Source organism: Ylistrum balloti, unplaced genomic scaffold (assembly GCF_031769215.1).
Source record: "Ylistrum balloti isolate Yb309-2 unplaced genomic scaffold, AGI_CSIRO_Ybal_v1 Utg371066, whole genome shotgun sequence".
NCBI classification, from domain to species: Eukaryota; Metazoa; Mollusca; class Bivalvia; order Pectinida; family Pectinidae; genus Ylistrum; species Ylistrum balloti.
In genome coordinates this window covers 159,638-175,027 of record NW_026782589.1, presented here as the reverse complement: position 1 = coordinate 175,027, position 15,390 = coordinate 159,638, and the positions used below count along the sequence as shown (strand labels likewise).

Sequence of the window (15,390 nt, the reverse complement as noted above, 5' to 3'; positions counted from 1 at the left end):
GTACTGATCATGATATTGACTCTGTTATAACTTATATTTTTTGCCTTTTAGTTTTATTTGATTAAGGTTGATTGTGCTGATTTCTCAAGGTTTGTTAATGTGTATCAAAGTTCCTTGAAATGAAAATATTCCTTCAAACAAAGCGCGTATAAATCAATCCCAAAATATTCATGTTTATAATTATCAATTAACTAGAACGAAATATTTCCATAACATATTTATTCATTTAGCGTGTCATGGTGACATTATCTAATGCATTGGAGATCAGAAATAGTAGTAGCTATAGTGAAAATATTGTAAATTTTGTATAAATATGAAAGTATGGTTTAATCTCATAGAACTATGTCTTTATAGACATAATTACTGGAAGAAAAGTCTAACCATGATACTTCAAGGAAGATAGGCATGTAAATACATTTAATGTAATTATTTACACTTTTATCTATCTGAAATGCTGTGTATACCTTATCTACTTTCCACAACTACAAATTTAATCGTAATAAGTAAGGACTATTACTTTGCAATACATTCAAAATAAAGAAGTAGGTATAAAGTCCTTTCGATTTGTTTAAATCCTCATGTTGATAGGATAGTAATTGCAACATCTTGGGTATTTCAAAGGTTTTATTTAGTCAACTTCATCATAGAGCTATATATCATTTGGCTTGTTGGCAATAAATATATGGTTGTGTGTATTTTTTTCGCCTATTTTGATTTATTCACATTATTGTGAATATATATATATGAAGATATAAAATCGCTTAAAATTAAGAAAAATAGCCTCTGACTCTCTTATTTTTGTAATTTTTGCATTCCAAAGTGTAGAAGTATGGGGAAAGTAATATAGTTGAGCGGTTATTTGTGAACATTTTTCAATACGTTTAGCTTCTCAGTACTTTCAGTACTTTGATTTATGTTTACCATCTCGTCACACTTGTTTCGACCTTAGTGAACATAGAATTATAGTACAGTCGCACTGGTCATTTGTCTGACGAAGGTGACTGTGTAGTCATCGAAACGTCACACTCTAATCTTCTACTGGTTGTGTTATAAGATGAAGGTGACCGTGTAGTCATCGAAACGTCACACTATAATCTTCTACTGGTTGTGTTATAAGAACTTATATTCCATTTACATTACCAGCTTGAAGAAAATATTTGAAAAATAGTAAGTTGAAGGTTATTGCTGTGGAATAATTTAAAATGGCTTCAATCTTACCTACAAAACGGTCTCGGATTGTTCATGTCATGTTAATGAAGTCAAAGATCGGTTCCTTATTGGAACGTGTTCAACCACGGACTTATATACATATGTATATAAGTCCGTGGTTCAACTATTCGAGGTGATTCAGAAGCAATCAATATACAAAATAAAGTTATGCTGTATAATTTTCCGAATTCCGAAATTCTAGAAGTATCCATAGCGCATAATATTGAACATGGTAAACGTGAGCGCGAGAAATGGTAAGTGATTAACTATTGAAAATATATTATCAGGGAGGAAAAGGGGTAACAGTGTTTTCGGTCTAAAGGGAGGTCACTCTTAATTACCTTCACGTCTTCTGAACTAACGGGATGCATTTTGCTCGTATCTCTTTAGGAACATAATATAAAACTATTGATTTTATCCTTTTATTCCAAATGTTGTTGCCCTCCAGTCATTTTTTAGAAACATATTGATTGTATTAATTTCGATTTGGAGAGTATTGAAAGTAATCACGTGACTGCAGTTGCTGGGAGATCCAGTTGCTAGGCGCGCTATCACAAATACTCCCGCAGGGATGAATCTCAAGATGGAGGTTCAGATTCCCTCGCGGGCATTCTTTGAGATATTCAGAGTCAAGCTGAAGTAAGTAGTTTCTTTAATATATCTGATACATAGTCTACAACATTAATTCACTGATGCGTGTTCTTAATAACGATTTCCAATCAGATGGAGAAAACAAATATCCAATTCAGTCAGTTCGTAGAAATGTTGCCAACATAAACATTTGAGTTAACATTGTAGATTTCATAAGCCACGTCTTTGATATTTTGTTGTATGTAAATATTCCATGCAGATATAGAGGGTTTTAGCCTGCGTCCATTGCATTGTTATTAAATCCTATTGCTATTAAATGGTGCACCTTAAATATCCTAACCACAAGGGCATGCTATTACCATGTTGACGTTCATTCATGATCAAAATGCACAAACAATACACATATAGTCATGTCTATTCCAACGTAAAATAGTTGGAGAGGAAGGTTACATGTAAAATTTATATAATTTAATTTAGACAGACACTGTAGGGATAGAGCAAAAACATGTTTTTTTCCAGAAAATTTACAGATAGATTTGATGTTGAAACTCAAATGATTTGTTTTGGTAATTTCAGAGAAACTGAGAATTTCCTCAATGTCTTGAAGCACAGATGCGAACGTGAAAAAGCGTTGTCTGCAGTCCTTCAGGATTATCAGACAAAAAGTGTTGCGATATTTCAAGAAGGAAGTAAGTTGACCATTCTTTTTATTTTAGTTGATTCCTTTAAGATTTATGTTAAGTTTTTGGGTAACACAATGTTCCAGAATATGCAAAAAGGGCACTCGCAATGTGTGGATGATAGAAAAATTGGGCATTTAAATTGTTTAAAGATTGCATCATGGTGATTATGAATTTAGAAATTACCAATACATTTTACAACAATTATGAAACAAGTAATTTCAACTTATACCAATCACTCATGCTAACCTGGATGTAAGTGCAGGAGGGATCTTACTGTGGGAGGAAACCAGATTACCTAAGGAAATCCCACATGTTTCTGCAGGTGACCCCTTACCTTTTTATGTCCATTCAGAGAATCAAACCCCAGAAGCTTAGGTGAAAGGGAAGTATGTTAACACATACAGTGCCATCCAACCAACAAATGGAAGATAGATATTTTCACATATTCATGCATTTGTAGCTACCTTTTGAGTTAGTCATTGTTGGTTTATGCTAAGTTTTAACCTTTGGAAATTTTGTTATCCTTACCTACTTCTGGTCAATGGAAAACATGTGTTTAGTCTATGAAACAAGCTTAATTCAAGATTTTAAAGATATTTTTATAGTTTCTGCTTATTCTATACTGACATCTTATACCCAAGCTTACTTAAAGAATTCAAAGCTTGTCAAATGGTTACAATTGAATCATTACTGCATATGAACCTCTGTAGTTAGAGATTGTCTGGTAAAACTGGCCAAATCTGAGAAAGTTTCTTTTGCAGCCATGGAATATTTGAGGTTTGAGAAAAAAGTACTTACTATTGATATTTTTTCTCTGCATCTTTTTACAGCTAACATATATTAAAAGTAGAATAATGCATTGATACTTGAAATTCCAACACACTTATTACGATCCATTGCACAGACCAGAAATACCAAGGTCATACAAAATCTTGATACCTGCCTGGAGAGATTAAAATTCTAGAAAACTTTAATTGTAGATCTAACTTGAAAGGCACATACACAGGGGACTCTCATTACATAAAAAATGTACACTCAAATTATTTTTCCTCTGTTCACAAACAAGATATCAAGACAAGTTTTGTTGTCAGAAACATTTGAAATTTTTTTTTAAATCCCAATTTTCTATTTTTAAAAGACAGGAAAAATTATGCTCCTGTGAAGTATGATGTGCTTAAATTTATACTGAATACATGAAGAACTAAACCCATCAGTCATGAACCTGTATACATAGGTAGTGTTACAGGTAATCTGGTAACCAGAATGTGTCACCTGCTTAAGGTATTCATGTATCAGAACATAAGAGACTTGCACAGTGCCCAGATTTGTTTTGTTTGTGAATGTCACATCACTGATGAGGTTCCTAATCATCGATCAACCATACTATTGTTCTGTTTACAATATAATCACTTTACACAATCCTTCTGTTTCATTTATTAATCCATAATATCAATCAACATGTAACCCAACACTCTAAATGTGAGTGCTATTGTGACATACATGTGTGTAGATCATTGTGTTGTAGAAGTTGCGATTGCAGGGAACCTCATTAGCCTTAGCTAGAGGGAATTTCCCTTTCGTCGAGCAGTAGATTGTTTGGTTAGAGACTGAAGGGTCACCAGTTCAAACACCAGTAGTGGCAGGGTGCTTTTCATTACTCTCTATCCTATTACAATGTGATCCCATAACTGGGCAGGTTTTATCGTGTTTGATGAACCTGGCATTGAAAGGTCACCTGTACGATCACCAGGGTTTTCTCCACGTACTCTAGAATTTTCAATGTTAAGACCCTAAACCTTTTTATTGATTTAAAAAAAGTAAAAATTGAAAAAAGAAATAAAATCGAAGATATGAAATATTAAAAAAGAATAAAAAATAAACTATCTGTTTATATCAGGAATCATCAAAATGTGGAAGAAAATTGGGAAAATTTGAATACCTTTCTACTTAATTAGAATAGCAGCCCTTTAATCGTTCAATCATATTGTAACAAATATTCATATCAAGTGAACAAATGAGAGACATATTTCATTTGTATATGAATAGTGTCTTTCTAAAGTGAATAAATTGTCAAATCCAGGATTTTTATCAAAGGAAGCAATGGGATATCAATATGGAACAGCATTTATTAGATAACTTGATTTATTTTTATTTGTTAAAATATACAGGGTAAAAATAATAAGTTTAGACAAGGACTAAAATATCCATAACTATTATTCCTGCAGTAATAAAAAATAAAAATGCAATTTATAAGAAATCCAGCTACATGGTATATAAATACTATGAATTATAGACATATATGGCTTGCTTTGTCAGTGGAACTACACCCTTGTGTTAGCCAGTAAAGTACAGATGTAAGAGACCTATTGTAGTACAATGTCAGACACTGTCAAACACAACCCTCGATGATGGAAACAACATGCGTTTTAGTCATTATTAAGTAATCCATTTCAATGGATATTGGAATAAATGATAGAATCTCCCAATAAATTAACATGAGACTGAAATTTGTTTTAATCATACGAGACTGAATATTCAAATAAGGCAAAACGAATAACAACATGAATCGATTTTAATTGTAAATGAGAGGGATCAAAGTAGACAAAACTCCCTTGGTTAGTGTTCCTACTGATGTACTGTATTCTTACATAAATTTGCGGTAATATAGTTTTTGCTGTTAAGTGTTGCGCTAAAATGTGATTGCGCTACTTGCAGATTCTATGCTCTGTTTAAAGTGAGTTTGTGGACGTGCAATTTCCTATTTGTATTAATTAGCCAAAAGTGATATTTAACTAAAATTTAATCGCACCGATTTAGTCAGTTTACAGTTTTTCTTGAGGTAACTTTGAAGTAAGAATTTCCATTGAAAGTGGAGGAAAGATAATCTATTTGATTATTGACACAATTGTGTCTTTAAATTGTATCACGTATATATATATATATATATATATAAAGTGCATAAAACTAGTTAAATTAAGTTTATTTCCTGAACAGAAATAAATAGTCCAAATCCAAAAAACAAAAACAAAAAACAAAAAAAAAAAAACAAAAAAAAGAAATATTAATTGCCACCTCCTCAACAACAATAAAATCCACTTGTTTTAATATACCTGGATATAACATTCATTGATGATATGATTTCTTTTACATAATTCATTTTTTCATATTAATTATTATTATTCTCTTTATTTCCTCCAAGCTGAAGATTTTACAAACAGAATAATAGTCATTTACATATCAACGCATATACAATTGTTAACAATAACATTACTTGAGCATACTAGATATACATCAATTGAAAAACATAATTGGCAATTATAATCAAGAAATACAGTTCATTAATAGTTTCACTATCCTTATGATGTACATAATTCTTGTATAGAAAAAAAAAATGATATGAATTACACATGCTCTCAGTTAGGCGACCATATGCTACTAAGGTGATACATTTTAAAAATTTTCTCAATAAATATCACTGATCGTAATCTAAAGACATACATATCATGCTCATTTAAATCACAAGTCATCTGTCCTCCTAGGAGGATATATAATAACTCTTGACTTGATAGGGAATGTAGATAAACACTTAGTGAAATACCGTCATTGTTAATATTGGAAATAGAACACCATAATAGATCACGTACATCTTCTGTGTAAGTACAAACTAACACAACATGAGTTAAAATATCATTATGTACAATACCACATTTATGACACAACTCTGGGTGGTCATTTATATAACTAGTTGCAATTATTTTCATGACATAATGTATTGAACTTCTATATTCAGGAAATTTCATTGCGAGCTTCCAAAATATGTGTGGCTCTAATTTACAATGAACATTTCTAAATATATAAAATTCACTATCACGTGACATACGTTCTCTCCACTCTTGCTCTTCTTTCAACCATACACTCGCTTTCACTAGTTTTTTCCATTGCCGCTTTGAAGGGAATACACTTCCTTGTATAAAAGTTTCTAATATACCATATAGGTTATACTTTTTAATAATTCTGATCATGTCATCTACAATTCCTACATTATTTTTCGGCATTCTAAGAAGTGACAAGTAAAGTCGTCTTAAGAATATAGTAAACGTTAACGCAGTTTTATCTAGACAACACAATCTTCCAAAGAATAACAGTTTTTTAATATCAATATAACCTTCTATAGATGTCCAACCAATAAGACCACAACACATATCAGTACGTGTTCTGTTATTAAAACCCTGTATGGCTTTTACAATAAATCGTTGGACACGCTCTAATTTAAGTAATTCTGTTCTGGATAAAATCCACAGTTCACAACCATATAGTGCAGACATATACACAGTTTGTTTAATAAGTTTACCAGCAGTTACTGGGTTTAACGCACTAGGATGTACACCACTCCTAATAATAGACATTGTACCACTTTTCAATTTATTGCAAGCTCGCATTGTCCGTTCGTGGCTCTGTAACCTGTTGTTTAAAATTACTCCTACATGCACAATATTTTCAACTTCTGGTAGAATATTATTATACAGGTAAAAATCAATTGAAGGTTTAACTCTCTTGTCTTTGTTAAAACATATAATTTTACTTTTAACAGACGAGAACAAGAACCTCCATTTCTTGCTATAATCCTCGCAGATCTTAAGCATCCATTTCAAGTCATTACATTTGTTGCTTATCAAACATATATCGTCTGCTTGAGTAGGTATATTTACTCTGATACCTATAACCATTGACCCCTTACCACTCTGTTCTATTATTTCTAATAATTGATTGATAAAAATTAAATACATTTTCGCTGATAAAGCGCTCCCTTGTAAAATTCCCCTTTCCATTTGTACAAACCTAGACCGCAATCCATTGAATACAACACAACTCTTGACCCCAGTATATATACCTTTTAACAGTTTCCACACTTTGGAATTTAAGCCAATTTCATGAAGTTTAAATAACAGACCAGCATGCCAGACCATGTCAAATGCCTTATTACTATCTAAAAAACTTACATACACAGTTTCTCCATTATTTACATTGTAATTTAGACATTCCAACAAATTGAATGATGTACATAAACTGCATAGACCTTTCTGGTAAGCTGACTGCTGTCTACATGGAAATGTATCCGAGTCAAGGACTGAGCTTATCCTTTTCGAAATCAACATTTCAAAAATCCTAAATATAACCGGTAATAGAGTGATCCCTCTATAACTATTCGGATCTTCTTTAGGCTTATTATTACCCTTATATATTGTGATTATCATTCCCTTTTTCCAATCGGACGGTATATATTCGTGCTCTATTACAAGGTTGTATAATCTTGCTAGATATTTACAAAGAATGTCACCACCGTATATCAGATGTTCATAAACAATTCCGTCGAAACCCCCAGATTTACCATTATTTAATGATTTACATATATTATCTACCTCTTCAGAAGTAACGGGTTCATCTAAGAAAATGTCACGCTCATTATGTATGTTGTCCTCTATATCTTGGACACTTCTCAAAATGTGATCGTAAAACTGTTTATCGAAAAATTCACACTCAGCATCTTGAAATAGATTTTCAAAATGTGTAGCCCATATCTCAACCATATCGTTCGGATCACGGTACGTTTTACCGTCATGGTTAATTTCTGTTTGTGTACAATGAGATTTCGATTTTTTACTTTTGAATAAACACCATAACAACTTTTGATTAATTTCTCCTGACTTATCTATTTCTTCGTATTGTTCAGACATGTATCTATTAAAAGCTGTACGCAGACGTCTCCGAAAATCGGTCTTGACATCTTTATAGTCTTTGTAAGTTTTTGATGTAGCGTCTCTAGGCCTATTGTTACCTATCTATTCTTTTCTTTTACGTCTCATAATTGTATGTAAGTTCTTCAATTCTTGACTCCAATAGGGTTTCAAAAACTTTTTGAATTTTACCTTCGGAAGTGTGAGCTCGGAGGCTCTTATTATACATGCAGATATACTTTGTTGGAAATCATCGATTTCGCCATTATCTGAAACATTATTGGGCGAGACTATATCTAATAAAGAATAATTTAATGTATCTCTGTAATTCGGAATGTACCCGTTGGAAACTGATTTCTTCCAATTATATCTCTCACGTGTAACACCATCTACGGATGTACCACCACTGTCGGGGATACTGATGTTACAAATAACTGGACTGTGCTCAGATACATTTAGCTCACAGTCATCTAAAACATGGCACGAGATCGTAGTCACGAGACTCAATTAAAATGTGATCTATCACGGTGTCAAAACCTGTGTATGGCCTTAACGTATGTACAGGTCCTTCACAAATATCTTGCACATTTACTGATAATAAGTGTGTTCTTTCTAAAAAATTCTGGAAATAAATGGTTCGCTCATTATCTATAAAATCATACCTCTGACCTCTGATTTTAACATTCATGTCTCCGAGGGAAAAAACTTTGCCTTTATCGGAGTAAGTGAAATAGAGCGATTCTAAAATTTCGACTAAATCGTGAAAACATCGTTAGATCTCGAGGCCGCTGTCATATAAACGGCGAAACAATATATAACTTGACATGATGATACGCTTATTTCCGCACCAACCACCCCGGGTTATCCACCTCAATTTCACTCACCTTAAGGATCGATTTCTTAAAAAGTAATGCAATTCCACTTCTAATATTACATTTAAGCCTAAATGGGTCTACTTCAAATACAGGTTTAGCTATGACATTGTAGCCAATACATTCAAAATCGTCAAAATATGACATTTCGTGTTCCCTCGACCAATGTTCTGAGAGCCCACAAATGTGTACATCGTAATTTTTTAAACATTGCACAAGATACGGGGTTCCTGATTTCAACCCCCCAGTGTTCCAACACATAAGGTTTAATATACTAACCGCGCCGGTGTTCATCCAAGAATACTTCACGGGGCATCCAGGGTCTCATATGTATACCATCAGGCCAAAAATAGTTGTCAGTTACTATATGTTCATCGTCGGCGATAATGTTCATTTGTGCTGAAGCCGTACTCTTCCACCTTTTTTGGAAATATCGGAGGTGTGTTACCCTTACATTGGACTGGGCCAAAAAGTCCCGCATTGATTCCTCAGAAGCAATACGACTATTCATACCATACACGTAGAATCAACTGATTCTACGTTTATTATGTCTGCTGTAGCCGACAAACTTATCGGCTAAGTTTTTATCCCTACCTTTTAGATGACACTCTGATGATGGGAAATGCACCGATATTTTTGAATGTGAACTATTTGCACTTTCACGACTAGTTATGGGCGGTTCGGGTGACACCATGGTAGAATGCTCATTGGACCTTGTGCTGCCTGACGAAATCACATTCGAAGTTACGTTCGCATAGCTCCTGTCATGTAGAGTATCGCTGTCCGTATCCAGTGGAGTGAAGCGATTTTATACAGTGACTCTTACCTGTTCGGTCGCGCTTGACTGCTGCCACGGGGCAGCGTCACACTGATCAGCTACTGTACAGGTTCCGTTAGAGCTACTGTTTGACGCGTGCACTGTACCATTAGGAGTGCTACTGTTGGAGCTACTGGTTCGTACATGTTTTATCTGTTTCTTAAGTTCATTACATTGTTTTTGCATGTTAGATGTTGCGTGTTTACATTCTCCTATCGCTTTGTTGTTGCTTTCCGCTTCTTCCTCACACGTTTTCGTACGTTGCATGACCAATTTCAATGTCTTTTTCACACTCTCTATGCCGTTCAACTGATTATCGTCGAATCGCTGTGCGATTTGCTTGCAGTCCGAAATTTTATTCTTCGTCACCGTAATGTCGTTGCGTACCGCTATAAGTTTCTTGTCCTGTTCAGTTCGAATCCTCTTAGCATCCTCCCTGACTTCGTTCAATGCTTTACTGATATCGTTTATGTTTTTCCCACTGTTTGTCACTTCAATGTTAAGTTCCGCTAATTTTGTAGATTGTGTGTCAATGATTTCGCAAAGTTTTGTGTTTGTTTCTACTACCTTTCTGATGCTGAAATTTATCTTTGTTTAATTTGATCTCAGTTGTTTTATCTTATTTAAGTCAATTTATAATTTGCATGACCCTCGAAATGAAAACTCGAGACTTATGCCTTCTCATATTTCTATATGGAGGATTTCATCATTAGCTGGTTTCATACCTGATATATTTCAGCAACCAGATTTATGAGAGATTTTAGGAAAGAAAAAATAACAGTGTTGCAAATTGAAAATAAGAAATTTATGGAATCAATGTAAAGTAGGGAATGCAAAAAATCTTTTCCACTTTTAGAGTCGATATCTTCCCACTTGAGAGTTTTCAATGTCCCTCTAATGGAAGAGATGAGGGAGCCTGTTGACCGCAGGAACAAGGTGTCCAGTAGCTTCACGAATGAGGATAATCCCATTTGTCTACTCCAGGAGTATGTATGCCACAAACTTTGTTTTTCATACTGTTTCAGATTTAATATACTAAAGTTTTAATGATTATTTTCAAATATAATTCTATTTTGAATTTTAAACTTGATTTTATATTAGGAGTAATGAAAACACTTCGCTGTTATCAATCAGGACAGTCATATCGGTTTTAGCTTGTGTACTATGGCAGAGTTGTTTGGTAAAGCTAATTTACTTTCCAAATTAAAATGGTAAAATGTTAGGATACATGTATATCATATTACCATTCTGTCATATACCAAATCAATTCAAATCTAAGAAATATCAAATATTTGGTTACAAATGGAATGATGAACTTGGCACACTGGGAAATCCCTGCAGATCTTCTCATGTTAACCTGCCATCACACTCATCATATCTCTCAGGATAATTGCCTTAGCCCTGCTTGGACCTATACCATGTATTTTCAACAGTTGATCGTATGTTGCTACAAGAGGAGAGAGTAGATTGCTTTATTGACAGATTTGTTATAGGTTATAAATCAAGGCTGTTCAAATATAAAGAAAATTTCTGCTTTCAGATGGATAGACAAAAATGGCAATGAAGGGCCAGCGCTGCTTCGATTGGCTAAAAAAACGGTGAAAAAGTATGAAGCACTCGTCACCCGTTTGAAGGTTGAGAGAAAGGTAAAACAGAAGACAAGTTTTTTTTCTTGCTTATACATACTGACATATATTATTGTATAATGTTGTATTATATGTTAGTCCAGAACTTTTTTTTATATTTTTGGCTGTTTTCTGACCATTACGAGATAGTATGACTGACCAAATGTACACTATGTTAGGGTGACTCCTTGTACATGTATGACTGAAGTATAAATCAAAAACCATTATAACATTAATAATTCTACTATGTTTACGTTCTGGGTGTAGCATTAATGATTCTACTATGTTTACGTTCTGGGTGTAGCTACTATGTTTACGTTCTGGGTGTAGCATTAACGATTCTACGATGTTTACATTCTGGGTGTAGCATTAATGATTCTACTATGTTTACATTCTGGGTGTAGCATTAATGATTCTACTATGTTTACATTCTGGGTGTAGCATTAATGATTCTACTATGTTTACATTCTGGGTGTAGCATTAATCATTCTACTATGTTTACGTTCTGGGTGTAGCATTAACGATTCTACTATGTTTACGTTCTGGGTGTAGCTACTATGTTTACGTTCTGGGTGTAGCTACTATGTTTACGTTCTGGGTGTAGCATTAATAATTCTACTATGTTTACGTTCTGGGTGTAGCATTAATGATTCTACTATGTTTACGTTCTGGGTGTAGCTACTATGTTTACGTTCTGGGTGTAGCTACTATGTTTACGTTCTGGGTGTAGCTACTATGTTTACGTTCTGGGTGTAGCTACTATGTTTACGTTCTGGGTGTAGCTACTATGTTTACGTTCTGGGTGTAGCTACTATGTTTACGTTCTGGGTGTAGCATTAATGATTCTACTATGTTTACGTTCTGGGTGTAGCATTAATGATTCTACTATGTTTACGTTCTGGGTGTAGCTACTATGTTTACGTTCTGGGTGTAGCTACTATGTTTACGTTCTGGGTGTAGCATTAATGATTCTACTATGTTTACGTTCTGGGTGTAGTATTAATGATTCTACTATGTTTACGTTCTGGGTGTAGCATTAATGATTCTACTATGTTTACGTTCTGGGTGTAGCATTAATGATTCTACTATGTTTACGTTCTGGGTGTAGCATTAATGATTCTACTATGTTTACGTTCTGGGTGTAGTATTAATGATTCTACTATGTTTACGTTCTGGGTGTAGCATTAATGATTCTACTATGTTTACGTTCTGGGTGTAGCATTAACGATTCTACTATGTTTACGTTCTGGGTGTAGCTACTATGTTTACGTTCTGGGTGTAGCATTAATGATTCTACTATGTTTACGTTCTGGGTGTAGCATTAATGATTCTACTATGTTTACGTTCTGGGTGTAGCATTAACGATTCTACTATGTTTACGTTCTGGGTGTAGCTACTATGTTTACGTTCTGGGTGTAGCATTAACGATTCTACTATGTTTACGTTCTGGGTGTAGCTACTATGTTTACGTTCTGGGTGTAGCATTAATGATTCTACTATGTTTACGTTCTGGGTGTAGCATTAATGATTCTACTATGTTTACGTTCTGGGTGTAGCATTAATGATTCTACTATGTTTACGTTCTGGGTGTAGTATTAATGATTCTACTATGTTTACATTCTGGGTGTAGCATTAATGATTCTACTATGTTTACGTTCTGGGTGTAGCATTAATGATTCTACTATGTTTACGTTCTGGGTGTAGTATTAATGATTCTACTATGTTTACGTTCTGGGTGTAGCATTAACGATTCTACTATGTTTACGTTCTGGGTGTAGCTACTATGTTTACGTTCTGGGTGTAGCATTAATGATTCTACTATGTTTACGTTCTGGGTGTAGCATTAATGATTCTACTATGTTTACGTTCTGGGTGTAGCATTAATGATTCTACTATGTTTACGTTCTGGGTGTAGTATTAATGATGTAACAATTCTATTACAAACTTCATGCTCATTGATTGGTATAAGTTAGAGAAACTAAATGTTACAATTATATATACAGAGTATCAATCCCTGCACAGATTCAGTTTTTAATTAAGAGTCAGATATATAAACATTACAATTTACACATTTTCTTCTTGCTGAGGTTTTCTGCTGGAAGAAAGGAGTTTTCTGAATTCCTAGGTTTTAGTATTGTCACCCTTTTCTCAGTATTAATCACCTCTTTTCTGTAAATTAAGTGTCCACTTTTCTCTATGTATTGTCACCCTTTTCTCTGTGTATTGCACACTTTTCTCTATGTACTGTCACACTTTTCTCTATGTATTGTCACACTTTTCTCTATGCGTTGTCACCCTTTTCTCTATGTATTGTCACCCTTTTTTCTATTTATTGTCACCCTTTTCTCTATGTATTGTCACCCTTTTCTCTATGTATTCTCACCCTTTTCTATGCATTGTCACCACTTTTCTCTATGTATGTCACCCTTTTCTCTATGTATTGTCACCCTTTTCTTTTCTCTATGTATTGTCACCCTTTTCTCTATGTATTGTCACCCTTTTCTCTATGTATGTCACCCTTTTCTCTACACCCTTTTCTGTATGTATTGTCACCCTTTTCTCAATGTATTGTCACCCTTTTCTCTATCTACTGTCACCCTTATCTTTATGTATTGTCACCCTTTTCTCTATGTATTGTCACCCTTTTCTCTATGTATTGTCACCCTTTTCTCTATGTATTGTCACCCTTTTCTCATGTATTGTCACCCTTTTCTCTATGTATTGTCACACTTTTCTCTATGTATTGTCACCCTTTTCTCTATGTATTGTCACCCTTTTCTCTATGTATTGTCACCCTTTTCTCTATGTATTGTCACCCTTTTCTCTATCTACTGTCACCCTTTTCTCTATGTATTGTCACCCTTTTCTCATGTATTGTCACCCTTTTCTCTATCTACTGTCACTCTTTTCTCTATGTATTGTCACCCTTTTCTCTATGTATTGTCACCCTTTTCTCTATTTATTGTCACCCTTTTCTCTATGCATTGTCATCCTTTTCTCTATGCATTGTCACCCTTTTCTCTACACCTTTTCTCTATGTATTGTATTGTCACCCTTTTCTTGTCATGTTTTTTTTCTCTATGTATTGTCACCCTTTTCTCTATGTATTGTCACCCTTTTCTCTATGTATTGTCACCCTTTTCTCTATGTATTGTCACCCTTTTCTCTATGTATTGTCACCCTTTTCTCTATGCATTGTCACCCTTTTCTCTATGTATTGTCACCCTTTTCTCTTTGCATTTTCATCCTTTTCTCTATGTATTGTCACCCTTTTCTCTATGTATTGTCACCCTTTTCTCTATGTATTGTCACCCTTTTCTCTATGTATTGTCACCCTTTTCTCATGTATGTATTGTCACCCTTTTCTCTATGTATTGTCACCCTTTTCTCTATGTATTGTCACCCTTTTCTGTATGTATTGTCACCCTTTTCTCTATGTATTGTCACCCTTTTCTCTATGTATTGTCACCCTTTTCTCATGTATTGTCATCCTTTTCTCTATGCACTGTCACCCTTTTCTCTATGCATTGTCACCCTTTTCTCTATGCATTGTCATCCTTTTCTCTATGCATTGTCACCCTTTTCTCTATGTATTCTCACCCTTTTCTCTATGTATTGTCACACTTTTCTCTATGTATTGTCACCCTTTTCTCTATGTATTGTCACCCTTTTCTCTATGTATTGTCACACTTTTCTCTATGTATTGTCACCCTTTTCTCTATGTATTGTCACCCTTTTCTCTATGTATTATCACCCTTTTCTCATGTATTCTCACCCTTTTCTCTTTGTATTGTCACCCTTTTCTCTATGCATTTTCACCCTTTTCTCTATGTATTATCACCCTTTTCTCTATGTATT

At 34.1% G+C, this 15,390-nt stretch overlaps 1 protein-coding gene across 1 annotated transcript in view; it reads left to right on the top strand.

Annotated features, from left to right (window-relative positions):
- Nucleotides 1-1,780: 1,780 nt before the first annotated feature.
- LOC132560475 (uncharacterized) overlaps nucleotides 1,781-15,390 on the top strand; it is a 28,971-nt gene continuing 15,361 nt past the window's right edge. Inside the window, exons 1-4 of the mRNA XM_060225138.1 lie at nucleotides 1,781-1,848; nucleotides 2,377-2,489; nucleotides 10,764-10,893; nucleotides 11,448-11,553. Of these exons, the coding sequence (XP_060081121.1) occupies nucleotides 1,781-1,848; nucleotides 2,377-2,489; nucleotides 10,764-10,893; nucleotides 11,448-11,553 (417 nt within the window). The remainder of the gene's footprint in view (nucleotides 1,849-2,376; nucleotides 2,490-10,763; nucleotides 10,894-11,447; nucleotides 11,554-15,390) is intronic.